The sequence below is a fragment of the Cottoperca gobio genome, chromosome 24 (assembly GCF_900634415.1).
Source record: "Cottoperca gobio chromosome 24, fCotGob3.1, whole genome shotgun sequence".
Lineage (NCBI taxonomy): Eukaryota > Metazoa > Chordata > Actinopteri > Perciformes > Bovichtidae > Cottoperca > Cottoperca gobio.
The window spans coordinates 10,041,733-10,057,722 of NC_041378.1; the positions used below are offsets into that span (position 1 = coordinate 10,041,733).

Genomic DNA, 15,990 nt, shown 5'->3' on the forward strand with positions numbered 1-15,990 from the left:
TACTTCTCACTTGATTTATTACCTCAGTAAACATTTTCCTGACAAGTTTATGGTCTTAATGTTAAGTTTGAAGTCTTCTTCAATACAGCATGATGTTCATTTAGTAAATTATGGTCATATTTAGAGTAAAAGAGACGATAAAGCAGGGTATGCTTTAGGGCGGGGCTACCTTGTGATTGACAGGTTGTTTCTCAGTGTTTTCGTCTGAGACCTTTAACCCTTTCACAGTGTTTTCAGTTCATGAAAGTTAGTTAACATCTTGGTCACCTAAAAATCTCATTAGCGTTCGGTTGTACCAAAATTCCCAACTCGAGGCTTTAAAACAAGTAGTCCACAAACCAATCAGTGCCGTCACTGTGACTACGTTGTACGTATGCTTCCAACCCATCATCCTTAGGGTAGATGTGGTCCTACAGTACTTCTGAAACTCAGGACTACTCCTCCATGTAGTTCTGATATCAGTTAAAATCATTTTTACCATCTCATGTAGTGCTTGTTTGGGTTGAAGATTAACCAATAACCTGCTGCTGTACGGTATGTTTGTGTATCACAAGCTCACCAAACATCCAGACATCACTGGCTGTGGTGAAACGTCTGAAGTTGATGGATTCTGGGGCCATCCACTTGATTGGCAACCGAGTAACAGACGCTGCAAAGAAATGGAAGACATTGGTATTTTGGGGGTCAACATTCTTCATTTTTGAGCAGGGATATAAAAGAGGTGCAATTTCCAAATGTGGCAACTATATTATTTGATGTTCCTTCTATACTGGTCTGTCTATCTTACCTTTGTAGTATTCTTCATCCTCAATGTATCTCGACAGACCGAAGTCTCCAAGCTTCACGCAGTCTGGACTGGCGACTAACACGTTCCGCACAGCAATGTCTCTGTGACAAAACACGAATAAGACAGAAAGAAAAGTTAAAGTTTATGAAGGTACTGATAGAGGGTCTTAAACGGCCCCAAGGCCTCTCTGATTGACCTGCATTTGCTTGTCAACCACTGCAGTGCTGCCACGATTGCAGCAGAAAATAATAGCAAAGGAATCTTTGCATTTTCCACACAAGCAGAAAGTAATTTCCTTTGTCCTGTGTTTGTGTCTTCACAGGAGATTGAACCCAATGAAAAAAAGGTTTTTCATTGTATATATGAAATATGACTGTACTTTACATCCAGATGCTTTTTGGGCTTTTTCTTCTAGCTGTATTTATCCATAAGACTGTCAACTTGCCTTTTTCCACTAAATCACGCTCCGATGTGTCAAATACTGGCTTCTTTTCTTATGACAAAGGACCTTATTTATGATACACTCCTACCTGAGGACATTATGAGAGTTTCAGCAGAGACATACTGTGCAAACCTCATCATTTCATGCAAAAATCATCCCAGGCAAAAAGCACATAACATTTGAAGGGACCTGATAGCTAAGTGTACATTCATATGTTACAATATGGCTCCATCAATTGTGTGACTCGTGAATCATAATATAGTCATAATATTTGGGAAATGTAAACGTACACTCTGTATGTTCTGTAGCAATTTTCCCTGTGATAAAAAAACAAAAAGCAGACAAAAGACCGCAGCAGTATCTTCACTTCCTGCATAACAACACGAACAATAAAGAGTGGAGCCTTCTCACCTGTGTACCATGTTGACCCCTGCGAGGTAGACCAGAGCTTTGCAGATCTGCAGGCTGAACAGCACCAGAGTCATGTTTGTCAGCTCATTCTGGTTCTCAGTTAGGTAGTTCCCGAGCTGCAAGGTCAACGCAAAATTCAAAGGCTTTATTGTCATATGCACAACAGCTTCAGTGTAGTTGTTGACAATGAAAATCTTACAGTATACCTATAGCAAAAAAAAATAGTGCAAGAATAAAATAGTGAGACAGGAATTCACTTTCCAAATTCTACATCACACTCACATACATACTCTATTTTCTTGGAGTTAAATGTGTGAAATCAAATTATGGATACAGTAAATATATCATTTAAGGTCATTCCAACCGAGATTTCTGTTTGTTAAGAATGACTAAGGAAAGAAGGAAAAAATGATGTTTGCTGTGAATTCTTGAGGAATTTTAATTTGTGTTTGGCTTAATGTTTGTTAAAAGGATTACTTGAGTGTTAATTTAATGAGATGTGCTATAGTGTGTATATGCTAATGGTAATCCTAATAAAGAAGGGAAGAAAGATACTCGGCCACATTTTGTCTTTCTGTCATGCTGAGATGCATAAATCTAGCTGCAACACGATGACTCATGCCAGAACTGTGCAACATTTCAGTTCAATTATACAGTATGATTACATCAAAAACTGTAATCATGAAATGAAGATTGGCATTTACCTCTCCGTGCTCATAAAGCTCCATGACGATCCACACAGGGTCGTCCTCTATGATTCCAATCAGTTTGACAATGTGCTGATTATCGAGGTTCTTCATAATTACTGGCAAACACACAAAGTTATCGTCATATTGTTGTCACATTTATTTAACTATATTCTAAACTTTTTTTTTTTTTTTTTTTAATTACCTGCTTCACTCATGAACTTCTCCATCACATCAGGTGAACAGTCTTTGCAGGTCTTCACTGCCACATTGACCCTCTCGCCAGACTGTCAACAACGGGAAAAAGTAGAGAGAAGTGGATGATGATGCAATTAATAATTGATGATTAAGTCCAGGACATACAGATGGTTTACCATCTGCATGAATAAGTGCAGCTTGGGTGTTAATCGTGCACTGGCACTATAAATAGGCACAAACAATTAAAAAAAGACTAAAAAACTAAAAAGCTAAACAGCTTAAGGAGAAGTTTACCTGTGTGCAGGTATGTATTTAGAGATGTACAGGTGTGTCTAGAAGTAAGACATGCAAGATGGTGTTGACACTAATATTCTTACCAAGTTAATCAACTTGTTTTACTGACATTACTTTTTATATGTGTAACATGTTAACCAACCTGTTAACTTTTTGTAGAAGTTCCCTCTAGGCTTAAGTTAGCTTGTTGAAGTACTGATATACAGTTGTACTTGTTTAAGCCTAATCAGAGGACCGAGTTTGGTACTCGTAGTTGCATTTTAAGCTTTTGTGGTGGAAATTCTGTTACCAAAGATGATGAAAAGATAGAAAGTTTTGTCTTTGAGTATGATATTATAACAGGGCTTTCTGCCAGGTCATGAGTGCAGCGGGTGAAAGGTATGAGTACTTAGAGAAGAGAGAACATGTTGTAGAGGTAAAGTAGAGGGAGAACTCATAGTGGAGTTGATCAAAACAAAGTGAATAAAAGGGTTTTTATTTGAATATTATATAATTTTTACTTACGGTCTATGTATTGTAACGACATTGTTTTATGCTTTATGATGATATTGTTCTAAAATTTTCATGGTTTCACAATGAGTATGTTTAGGAGGGATCTAAACAGGTGTGAGTTTAAATCATGATCTGTGCAGATCCTGGGAAGAGTGCCGGCGTGCACATCACATGGGACGATTGCATGTATGTGTATGCAGGGCTGTGAATATGGGGGGGGGGGGGGGGGGGTTAAGAGTGATGGCTCTTTTATGACCTATAGTTTATGGCCTAAACTGGCTGCTCACAGGTTTGGTTTGAGGAAGAAACCTTTGAAAAAATGTCCGCTGAGAACACGCTGTTGAAACCTGTTGACGGGTCTGTGTGAACGGGCCGGAGGTTAAATAGGAGACATCTTTTGAGGATCAGAGGCTTAGGTGACAGGCAGCGGAGCTCGTGGCACGCTGAACGAAGACATTGACCTCGTAACCGACGAGACACAGCGTAGTAACTTTAACCTTTTCGGATAAATCAGAGCTATTAGAGACAAATGAAGCTGCTACAACTCCAAGTGTTGACCTCTGAAAACCTCAGTTGCACCAAATTGACCACCAATGAACCTTAATATCTAAAAACACTTGGAGTAAGCCACTTGACTTCTTTCCATATTGTAAACTTTTAAAATTTGATTCTTTGTATTACATCTATAACTTGATATTGAAATAAATAGAAGCGTTGTGAAAACCTAAGAAAGCCTTCGTCCGAGAGATTTTCTTTTCTTCATTGAGAGGACCGAGACAGAGCGAGGAGGAGAGTCTCTTTGCGGGATGCAGTGAAGGCTCCCGTGAGGTAAGCATCAGAGCAATCCACACCACGGCACACATTACAGATAACAGTAAACTAGTATTTGTGGGGGTTTAAACTGCTGGTCAGACGAATTTGTAATCTGAAAATCTTAATTTAGGTTTCAGATAAGTGCGATAGGCAGTTTTAGCAGCAGCAGATTAATCGATAATGACTAGAATTGTTAGTTGCAGCCTTACTTTACATGTAATGCGAGTAAATTATGCAGTTAATAACATTTTATATTCTATAACTACATATTTATGGTCCTGTATCCTCCTCCCCTCCCCCCCTTTTCTCTTTATTGCGATGGCTTTTAAAAATGTTTTGCTGTTCTTATTCATTTACTTCAAGTAGTAAGATACACTTACCAGTTTTTTGTAAACTCCATCGTAGACTTCCCCGAAAAAACCCTCACCGAGGATTCGGCCGAGAACAATGTCACTTCGGTCGATCCCGTACTTAATAACTACAGAAAAAGATTTAAATTTAAGAAAGAGTTCCCACAGTTATTATTCTGCTAAACACATGAATACAAACTCTCAACGAACCTGATGTCGGCCTTTCATCGAGAATCTCACAATAGATATCTGACCCTGAAGAAAAGAGAGATCAATGTGCTTTTAAGTGGTTAGCTTTGAAGATGCTATGCATTGGATTAAACATGGAAGTTATGTAAAACTATGAAAACTGTCAGCTCACCCATGCTGTGTCTGACGGAGCTGGTGTCTCTGCTGCTCCGGAGAAAAGACAGAATGAGAGAAAAGCCCCGCTCATACATTTGCAACTTATGGCGCTGACAGAATGATTCAATAAAACAGCATTTCTCATCAATAACTCTCATAACTCAATAACTTCCCATGCAGCTGCACTGAGGCTGAGAGGGGGCACAAATCACTCAAGTTGTAAAACAGCCAAACATCCACTCACTCGGTAGGAATCTCAGGTAGGGCGCTCCGTGCATTGGCATCTAGGATAGAAATGAGTTGTGATAATTCCAGTTTAAATATTGCATTTTCATACCAATACAGCTTTTAAAGCATCAAACTACGCTCCATCATTTAAAACAACATATATATGCTTGAACCACGATGATCTTGCAACAGGGGAAGAGTCGTACACACCTTTATTTGGTCGGTAGATAACAGAATCATCTGTGTCGTTTTCCAAGCGGCTGTACCCGTCAATAAGGTCCATCATGTTCTCTGCCATAGGGACCGTGGCCACATTGATGGACAGACGCTATCAGAAAGAAGACAAAAGGTCACTGTGAGCGCACGTAGCACGTCAAACATCCTGTGCAGATGCTCTCCGTACAAAGTAATATGGTATATCAGGTAGATAGTGTTGTGGTACTTACTTGTCTTGCCCCCTCGATGTTGAGGTCTAAGAGAGCCTTGCCGTCGCTCTGAGATAAGCATTGTATTTTCTTGATCTGTTTGAAGTCGGCTAAAAAAACAGGCTGGGGCACAAAAATGATGATTATGGCTGATTACAGTTGACAAGCTGTGTTAGATTTATAATGATGTAGCATCCACTGATGAAAAGAGACCAGACATTTGCAAAAATATGTATAGACAATTGTATTTTCAGAAATTATAGGATTGCTTTAAATGAATAGTTTGACATCTTGGGAAATATGCTTAGAGTTAGATAAGAAGAATGATGCCACTCTCGGATCTGTATAAATATGAAGCAGCCTGTTAGCTTAGCACAAAGACTGGATACAGGGGGAAACAGCTAGCCTGCTTCTGTCCAAATGTAACAGAAAAAACCCTACCAGCACATGTAAAGTTAAATACCTTTTATTTAGATTGGTTTCACCTGCACGCAAATGAAAATGTGTAGTTAAGCGTCACAAAGTCATCATTGAGCTTGATCAGACCCAGGCTAGCAGTTTCCCCCCCTTTGTCCAGTCTTTGTGCTAAGCTACGCTAACCGGCTGCTGGCTCTAGCTTTATATTTACAGTAGGCTACAGATATGAGAGTGGTATCAGTCTTCTCATCTAACTCTCAGCAAGGAAGCGAATAAGAGCCAACATGTCAACTATTGCTTTAACAAAATTCCTGGAACTAGGCCAGATAGATTAGATATTTAACACAACACATAACCCTCTCAAGCTATACCTAAATCTGCACCAAGCTTACCGCTGAATTCTTCTGTGTGCGTTGGCGAATCCCCCTCCCACCGATGACCAGCTCCACTGCTAGACTCCAACCTTGCTGTTGACAAGTGAGAGTGCTTAAATGTGTTTAACATTAAAGTGAACCACAGCAGGTTATGGTTTAGAAAACCATGACTACCATAGGATTTAGGAGGCTACTCACCACAAGTTCACATGGGAAAACCTCTTCATCGTAACTGACGAAGTCTTTGAGGGTTTCAAAAAACTTGATCATGCAGTCGTCCTCCTTGAGTGTTGAGTACTGTTGAAATGTTTGCTGGATCAACTTCCGTAGCTGCCTTGACTGGATCACAAGCAGGGGAATTTAAAATACTCTGATCTACCGCCGAGTCGTAAATAATTTAAATACATTTTTGGTTATGTCGTCATTAAGAATTAAAATGATGGTTAGGATAGTTTACCTTCATGCTGTTAATCAGCTGTTGAGGAAAGAAGAGGTCCAGGCCCACTTCTTTTCTTCATTTGTAAAACGAAAATTCAGAAATAGTAAGAATTTCTTTTTAAATATTGCTCCCAGTTTAAAAACATCATGTTCTAAATATCCTCGTTTAATGAACTACAAAAATGGATATTTGCAGCATTATCCGGTGGGACTTCTAAAACAGCTTCAATAACTCACTATCAACCCCATAAACACAAATGAGTGAAGTTGTAAAGATTAATTGAAAATAAAAACTTACTCTAGAAGCTCAAAGTTGGACTTCTTCTCGAGCCCTTTTGCATTCATGTCTTTGTAGAACCTCCTGTAAGAAGAAAACGTCTCAGCAACCAATTCTAAACAACCAAACTGTCTGACCTACATGACAAACGGATCATCTGAATGCATTAAAAACCTAAATCACTAACACGAAACTTTCCACAGTACATGCTGTTTAACACGTGGACAACTCGTCAATATAACTTTATTAAATCACCCTCATCACAGTTGTTAAAACAAATTAAATTAACGTTTGAGAGCATGAACGAGAGGACTGCGGCGACTCACCTGATCTCCAAACAACCGAGCTGCAGCGCCATCCCGTCACTGACCTTAGAGGCATGATACTGCATGTAATCACTACGCACCTTTCAGAAACAGAGAAATCAGATGTAGTAATAAATACTTCAGTAGTACTGGACTATAACACTTTTGTAAAAAGACTTTTGGATATTGTGGCAAAATAAATATTCTTATAGATTTATTTTTATTTCCCCAAACATGACAGAAAGTGTTGTATAATAAAAATAATAATAAAAAAGCTTCTACATTTTCTGCAGATTTGAATGTTTGCCAGCGGGCCCGTGGCAAGTAAACTTTATCAACACAAATACAGTCAAGTAAACAAACTAACAGCTGCGCTCTTATGCACGTGTGAAAACATCTTATTGCCAAATATCCATTTGCAAAAAACATTATTCTGTACCAGCCAAACATTTAAATTTGAAATAAAATACACTGAATCTTGTTACCTGTTGGTAAAAATACACTAACGTAGATCTGTCATCTTTGAACTTTTCCAAGAAATTAACGGGAACGTATCTGATTCGAAGGTCATACCTGCGGTCGAAAAGAAAACAGATATAACATGCAAGTTTTGTACTCATACTCCCTTTCAACTGGCTCAAAAATCCCTGAGTGCAATATCCCAGTCTTTTCCTCTGAAGTTCAAATGTATTGTCCTCTGAAGTTGCGATGACAATAAAAACATTTTTTTAAATACATTGCGTCTCAGTAATGGATGTGCACCTCCACTCAGCTTCTACGTGATGGCTCTCGTAGCGCTGCTCCACCTCCCCGACAGTCAGATCTGGATGCAGCCAGTGAAGTTCTTCTGACTTCAGGTGCTTCAGCAGGAGCCCGTAGCATCCTGTGTGTTCGATGTTCGGCCCCAATCGACCGCAGATCAGAATCGAACGAATGATGGCCTTAAAGAGACAGAATGAATTTATTTATAAATGAACCAGTTACTCCCAGTGATTACATGATAACAAATTAGCTGTCAAAGAATTGGAAGCAGCCAGAGCCTTTATGTGTCTCTGTTCCTGTACACTGAAAGAGACTGAGATTATTTGTGCACTGATACAATTATTTATTAACTTTCCTGTTAAGGAGGCCAAATAAAACAAATATGTGGCCTTCGATTTGTAATCTAAAGTATCTCAGGTAAACATGACTTCCCTCTTTATCACAGTCTTCTGACACATCTCCTGACTTCCCCAAATGTTTGTAGATTACTCTCACCCTAATTTGCCAGGAGCCGTCACATTTAACCAGCTTGAAGTTCTTTCCCAAGTTGTTGTTGGTGCAGAAGCACACTTTGAGGATCTTGATGGGCCCTCCGTCCCCGATGAATTGCGATTCCGGGCCGGAGTCTGTGCTGCTCTGTCTTGGACTGGGCACCTTCCAGGACAGGGTGTCACCGGACATCACCTCATACATTCTTACGGCTGGGTCGGCACCATTATATCCACATCATCCTGTTCGACAGACAAAGGAAAACATTTTTTAATTAAAGATGGAAAATGATGAGGGAAACGTCAGGGGTCCTAAACTTGTTGCAATCTTTAATCCAAAAGTAAACAAATTAGAGATAGTGAGAGGAAAGTATGTTTCACATTATAATGTTTTTCAAGATTGTGGTCCAGATAAAGCAAAGAGTTAACTGTAGTGACAATGTATCTTTAACACAAGAGTACACACTGTTCTGTGACTGGCTTCATCATAGTACTGCAGTCATGCTACCCTTCACGTTCATGCTGTGATCGTGTGCCATGCAGCACCTGTGACTCACATCATTTCATTCTGAGATCGGCTGATTACACTCTTTCCTAACCGTGATTTCAAGTGAGGGCCTGTGTGATTCATTTAGCAACATTGTGACAGTGTGGAGACTTGTATCATCTGCATCAACGAGGAAAACTCCTTGAAATGATGTTTTCTTCCCGAATGCAAACATAGTTTAAATGTCATTACATATGCAGTATTGAAACTACCTGTCGACAGGCTGTCCGAGACAACACAATGTTGTAAAGCGAAACAACACCTAAATCTGCCAAAAGCAGTGATGACTAATCGACTCGTGTAGTAACTTCTTAGCTCTGAGCCGTTACGCAACCTGTGTTGATTTGTCCTACATGCAAGAATCTGAGAAGAACTCCAAATGTATCAGGAACGCAGCTCTTCTGTCCTTCTTAAAGTGAGACACGACTGATGAATAGAGTTACATGTTTAACCACACAGTTGATTACATACATACATTATTTGTATTACATTGTTTTCAGAATCTTTCTGTTTAAATATGCAAATGTAGAATTACCTTACATTGGATAAAGCCAGGTTCAAAATTCTTGTTTCATTTTGTCTTTGCATCATTACATAAATCAGATATCAACAGCAATAAAAAAAGAAAAGAATTGCCAACTTTTTAGGGCTAAAATATAAAATAAATCAGGCTTTGAATGATATATGAACAAACCCCGCAGTAAAAACCTTCAGAATATAGATAGGAATGAAACTGGAACATTTGGTGTATGTAAGTGCTACTGAAGTAGAGATTTCTGCCTCACTACAGATACTGCAGACAAATCAGGTAAAAGAATTTAAGTAATTTATATCACCATAAAACTTCCCAAGTTGACAACTTACATTAAGACAATCATTTTTTGTATTACAAGTTTTCTGAAATGTTATGCCTATATGCAAATTAGGCATTATTTAATGCTAACTTTTGGTGAATTGAGGAGAAATCTAGAGACGCAAATAGATAAAGTTAGTAAAATAAACAACTAAATGTGTATGTTGTATGTTTTTTTTTCCACTAGTCTGAAAGAAGAATTAAAGTAATTAAAGCAAAATAGACCAAATTCTCAAAAGTGACCAGTGCATGAAAAAACAGTTTTTTCCTGTGGTGTCTCGCCAGGAATAATTTGACATTTTGGGAACAACTCTTCCTCTCTTTATTACCTTGAAGATGAAGATTGGCACCACTCTCATATCTGTCCCTTCATTATTAAGCTAGAACCAGAAGATGGATAGCTTAGTTTAGCATATAGATTGGAAACTAGTCGTAGGGTAACAGTTTCTGCCCACCAGCACCTTTAAAGCTCACTATTTAACGTATCTTGTTTGTTGAATACGTAAAAAAAAAATTACAATTTGGGTTATGCACCAGAGTATTTCTAGGCCGAGTGCAGTGACTTCCTGCTTTACACTTGGCCTAGTTAGCTAGTAAGATTTGGGGTGCTACTGACAGAGCCAGGCTAGCTGTTTCCCCTAGTTCCCAGTCTTTGTGCTAAGCTATGCTAACCAGCTGCTAGCTCCAGCTACATTACTGTACAGCAATTAGAGTGGTATCAATCTTCTTATCTAACTCTTGGCTTAAAGCAAACATGAGCATTTTCCAAAATGTCTAACTATTAATTTAAGACATGAATACCTCATAAGAAATACATCCCAGCAACAGGAGATCCTGTTCCAACCACTTAACTTCAAACAAACATGGTGACGGTTACAAAACATCATAAAAAACCCAGAGCACACAGCCACAATCACAGGAGCACTGGAAACAGTCAACTGAAATCTTTCCACAGGGTGAACAATGTGAAAGTGTGCACAGACAGACAGACAGACAGACAGACAGACAGACAGACACACACACACACTTTGATTGAATTTTCATGTTACATCCAACATTGAGAGGGGCAGAAACCAACTGATACATTAAATAAATAAATAAACAGGACAAATACATCCAGTGCTGCTCTCACCTTAAGCCCCAGAACATAAGTCTGACTCTCCACTCCTGACATTGATATACTGTTTACCAAACGTCTAGGTTGACTCAGCAAACAGAGTAAGACTGAGCTAAATACTTCAAATCAACCTTGACAACCTAGCTGTGAGGTAGAGATGTCTGTCGGTTACCCACCTCACCATGGTGTCCGTCAGAAAAGAGCCATAAAGTGTGTTCTCATAAATGAAGCTCCATGCTGTTAGTCTGCTGCAAGGGAGCTGAGCTGTGTTAGTTTCTCTCAGGGCTTTCTGCCGCTGTTGGACAGGGTTGTGTTTTGTTAGCCTGAGGCCATGAATTCCCCAGCAGGGCCGTGTGGGTGTGTTTGTGTGTATATATATGTGTGTGTGTGTGTGTGTGTGTGTGTGTGTGTAGTGAAAAAGGGAAAGAGAGAGAGAGAAGATGAGTGTGCAGCATGGCCGGCACGTTGCACCATCACCTGGGTGTGGGAGGCCTGACAAGAGGGGATTGAGGAGGCAGAGGGTGAAGTTTAAGATTACTTCTGACATCCATGCATTGAAGTATGTGGAGTGGAGGATATACAAATACATTCCTTGGCTCACGTGGGAGAAACAATGAGTCAACCTAGTGACATACTGTGTGTGTATATATATATATATATATACATATACATATACACACACACACACATTATAGATTGCTACAGATGCTCAGACAGAATTGCAAAATCTGCTGTGAGAAAATATTTGTTGTCAATGTAAAAAAACAAAGACAAATCAGGACAAAAGAAAGAAAAGGTGAATGATACCATAAATAGCTCTGGTTGTGGTGAAGATGTTTTCTTTGACCTCCAGTCGACTTCAGGTAACAAGTGTGTGAGACCTGATCTCTGTCTCGTTTTAATTCTTAACACTTAAACACTAAAACCCAGAACAATGGGGGCATAGAAAAAGACTGTTAAGAGACATTTTGGAGCGAAAGACAAAAATCTCCATTGATGCCTTGATGATTCAGAAATATATTACATTGTTGTTAATTTCACATGTCAATTGCGACTGGAGATATTCAATTAATTGTAGAAAAACACATCAGTGAGTGAGGATATTTTTTAGACAAGATTAAATCTGGCAAGCGTAGGGGACGTCATGAGAGCTGCTCTTAAAAAGGTTCCTTAAGCTGCTTCATAAATGTGTCTCATTGCACACACATTTTACTCCTAAATTGGCTCTTTAGGTGTTATTCCTAGAAGTTAGATAAATACAGATCATGACATGGCATTAAAGAATTGCCATGAAATGCTTAGTCAGTTTCACAGTCTTGGATACTTTTTCTTTAATCAGATTGTTATGGATTTAAATTATAATTGAGCTAATTGTATAAGGTTTCTTTGTAAGTTATTGTATTATGCTTGCATTTTAGACACCATTCAACACTTGAGATGTTTGTCTTATTTAGCTGAATATAAAAAAAGGGTTTTGTGGAAAATATATGTCCAAAGAAATCATGTTTTTGTTATCGTGCCAAAACTCAGGTATTGTATTAGCTCAAGTATTAAAAATGTAATGATTCCAGGTCTCTTCTGATCTTACTACCGATCTCCTTCAGGTATCTGAAGCTATTCTTATACTGTCATTGTATTAGTCTACCAGTTACTTTAAGAGCAGGACAAAAAAAAGCCCTTAATTAAATTCACCGACGGCCGTGAAGTCCTTTCTTCTACTTGTTTTCAACAACTCTCTAGTTTTTTTTTTTTTTAAATGAACAAAAGCGGCACTTTCCAGGCACACAGTGTTGTTGCCTCTCTCACACACTGTCATACTGGCACTTGAGTTGTTATGGTAACAACTGTTCCCGGGGGAGATTTTTATCACAAACTAAAAACCAAGGTGAAATAAAAAAAACTCTTTAAACGCTTCACAACACACGAGAGTATTCAGTACCCAAACATTTGTCTCGATGAGGAGTTATTCCTGCACGTTACAGCTGACATTCTTCCTTTTCTGAACTTGTGTGTTTTGCTAGAAACGTACAGTATCCAGGAGGTGACTGACAGGGACTGATTCAGGGTGACAGATTGTGACAAATGAGAATGAAATTCCACAGTGGAGACGCTTCAAACTTCAACAAGGCTGTACTTGAGAGAGAGAGAGAGAGAGAGAGAGAGAGAGAGAGGAGAAATACATTTTTCATGTCGAAATAACAACCAATATTAGCTTACTGCGGATAAATCGGTATTGTGTACGTCTACAGCTACAAGGATTAATAGTGGATCAAATATTATATACTGCAAATATTTGCAGTATTGTTTTAAGCAAAAATGCCAAACATTCCTAAACAATTGAAAGAGAAAATAATCAAAACAGATTTAAGGTAAATGATTGACAGGGTCACCATTACATAGTGTGTTAACCAGAGAACCAGTTAACTACCTCATTTAATAAAGATACAATAGAAAATGATAATAATAATAATGTGAAATGTCCCACTCAGTATGTATTTTGTTCACAAATCACAATCTGTCAAAGAAAAGTATGTTTAAGTTATGTGTTTCTTTAAATAAATAAATATATATATATATATTCCTAGACAGGATCAAGACTTGACTGCCTCTCTGCGGCTTAATAAACTGCACAGTGATGGAAGACACATTGTCTTTGTCAGAATCTGTCATGACATGCAGTCGTGACTGTAATTCCACCAAGAAGTGTCATCAGATGGTGATTGTGGGCATTATATGAAAAACGTCAGCAACAAACTCTCAGAAGTCACATTACACCAATGCTACCTATCCAACTGAAGTGGCTTTTTAAATCACACTGCATTTCCTTTTCAAAGGTCATTTGAAAAAAAGGCTGTTTTTGGGATAACAATGTTTATAACCAACTGGAAATCTGGGCATTGTTGATAAATCACTGAATCAAACAGTGTGAACGTATGTTCCTATAAAGACAGAATGAGAGCAGTGGTGAATCCTCTCTTCTAGGTGCTTGTCAACACAGGCAGGTATTCCACTCTCTAAACATTGTTGTGCCGCTGAGGGTCTGCATACTGCACCGTCATGACCCCAGGCACTGGAATGTGGCTGGCTGCTTCTTCACCTGCACAGACTTGCTTTGATAATGAACAAAGTTCTCTCTCTCTCTCTCTCTAGGGAGAAAAATGGCAGCTAGTACTTCACATTGTGAATTATAATCAATAGCATTACCTTGAAAAAGACAATACAAGTATTCAAGCTTCAAAGCCCACTTTGAGATTTCGCATGGTCCCACCAAAAAAAATAAAAATGTTTTTCTTTTTTCTAAAGGAAGGGGGGGGGGGGCATGTTGTTTATAACCAGCTAAACAAATAATTTGAACTTGTTTAGATCATGTAATGGTTCAAATGCAGGCCTATCTGTTTAGGTCGTTAACTTCTATAAATGTGGGCCCATTGCAAGCACTTGTGTTAGTCGTAAAGACTCACTTCAGCAGAAGTGGTAAATCCCTCCGCTGAAATAAACATAAGCATCAATTATTCCTGCGTCTTACCTGATTCTGGTTTAATTCCTGTAGGAATAAAGATTTGACAGAAAGTGTTATTCCTCACGGAGAGTCCGGCCTGACAGTTTGTCTGTGGCTGTGAGTCGAGCAGGAGGTGGCAGGTGGCCACTCCCTCACCTATGCAGCCCTGCGGTAAGGTGGGCCCACTTCCTTATTTCATGAATCTCGTGTTTTAGGAATATGGCGGACTGCCTCGTATTGTACCCAGCAAAGTTTGTAAAAAATATTGTTATGTCTGTTTCTTGTCTGCCTCTGGAAAAAGTAAGGAGCTCTTTCGGACGCACGAGGGATTTTGAAATGTTATGCTAATTTCCCACTACAAAACGCTCAAAAATAGCTAATAAAAAATAAAATTAATATACACAATAGTTACTTTACAAACTTAGTGAGTCATGCCTTGAATTATTATGATACATTGTCTGCATTTCATTTACATTTTGGATTAATTTATACCTTACCTTACACAATTTTCCTTCTATTTTCAGTCGTCTTTACTAAAACTGTTATTGGCGCTATAGTGGTGTAATTACATAATTTGAACAGCAGATGGCACTGTTAGCTAATACAGAACAACAAATGCCCATTATTTTTATACTTTATACTTATGATTAAGACATATGTGAGGGATGGATACAAAATAACATAACATGCTTTGTGTGTGTGTGTGTGTGTGTGTGTGTGTGTGTGTGTGTGTGTGTGTGTCAAAAATATATATAAACATTTTCAGAAAACTTTATTCAGAAAACAGAATTTACAGCAAAAAAATACTGTAAATGGAAGATATAAACTGAAACTAAAGCGATTACATGATTAACTATTTGATGTAATGTCTTACAGTCTTTTTACGGTCAAGCAATTCTGATTAAGTTCTAGATAGAAACTTTAGGTGCTGTTGAATACAATGAAGTTTGTTTTTTGGACTGACAATATGTTCATATGTATAGAGATGAACAATATATAAGATAAATCAATCTTTGAAATGATCCTTAGCAATCAATAGACTCTCTGCGTCATGTCTGTCGAAAAACTCTAAGTTTAGTCCAAGAACAGATCATCCAAAGTTTCATAATTTTTACAAACTGCAAACAAAGTATCCGAAAATCTGAATAGTTTCTTGTTAATAACTAAGCATATTCATATTACCAAACATTACTGATCCAAACGTAGCTGTCGCAGCCTCATAGGGCAATAACTGTCATGTAGTTGTTATCTGTAGTGTCACACTGTAAGGCAGGGCTCCCTTTTGTTTACATTTATAACATTATTGCAACAGAACCAGAAGTTGAAAGTTTGAGCTTGAAATATTTTCTTAAATTAAAAGTGTAAAAATGTTACCTTACAATTAAAAGCTCTGCATTTAAACTCTTACTGAAGTGTCATTAGTATCATTACCAAAATGTGCT

The 15,990-nt window shown here is 38.3% G+C and overlaps 1 protein-coding gene across 3 annotated transcripts in view; it reads right to left on the reverse strand.

Moving 5' to 3' along the window:
* The window catches only part of ptk2bb (protein tyrosine kinase 2 beta, b), a 20,674-nt gene extending 5,567 nt beyond the window's left edge, over nt 1-15,107 (reverse strand). Inside the window, exons 1-20 of one of the 3 annotated variants that reach the window (XM_029425633.1) lie at nt 15,046-15,107; nt 8,540-8,775; nt 8,045-8,223; nt 7,768-7,855; nt 7,304-7,383; nt 6,999-7,061; nt 6,720-6,774; nt 6,461-6,601; nt 6,281-6,355; nt 5,493-5,594; nt 5,257-5,374; nt 5,063-5,102; nt 4,835-4,866; nt 4,684-4,728; nt 4,504-4,601; nt 2,532-2,613; nt 2,345-2,445; nt 1,641-1,756; nt 788-888; nt 560-649 (exon numbers count right to left, since the gene is read on the reverse strand). In XM_029425633.1, coding sequence (XP_029281493.1) covers nt 560-649; nt 788-888; nt 1,641-1,756; nt 2,345-2,445; nt 2,532-2,613; nt 4,504-4,601; nt 4,684-4,728; nt 4,835-4,866; nt 5,063-5,102; nt 5,257-5,374; nt 5,493-5,594; nt 6,281-6,355; nt 6,461-6,601; nt 6,720-6,774; nt 6,999-7,061; nt 7,304-7,383; nt 7,768-7,855; nt 8,045-8,223; nt 8,540-8,737 — 1,804 coding nt within the window. In that variant the 5' untranslated portion in view covers nt 8,738-8,775; nt 15,046-15,107. Of the gene's footprint in view, nt 1-559; nt 650-787; nt 889-1,640; nt 1,757-2,344; nt 2,446-2,531; nt 2,614-4,503; nt 4,602-4,683; nt 4,729-4,834; nt 4,867-5,062; nt 5,103-5,256; nt 5,375-5,492; nt 5,595-6,280; nt 6,356-6,460; nt 6,602-6,719; nt 6,775-6,998; nt 7,062-7,303; nt 7,384-7,767; nt 7,856-8,044; nt 8,224-8,539; nt 8,776-11,225; nt 11,364-14,575; nt 14,724-15,045 lie in introns of those variants that run through there. The other 2 variants (XM_029425631.1, XM_029425632.1) reach the window with 2 other exon arrangements.
* Nucleotides 15,108-15,990: the final 883 nt, after the last annotated feature.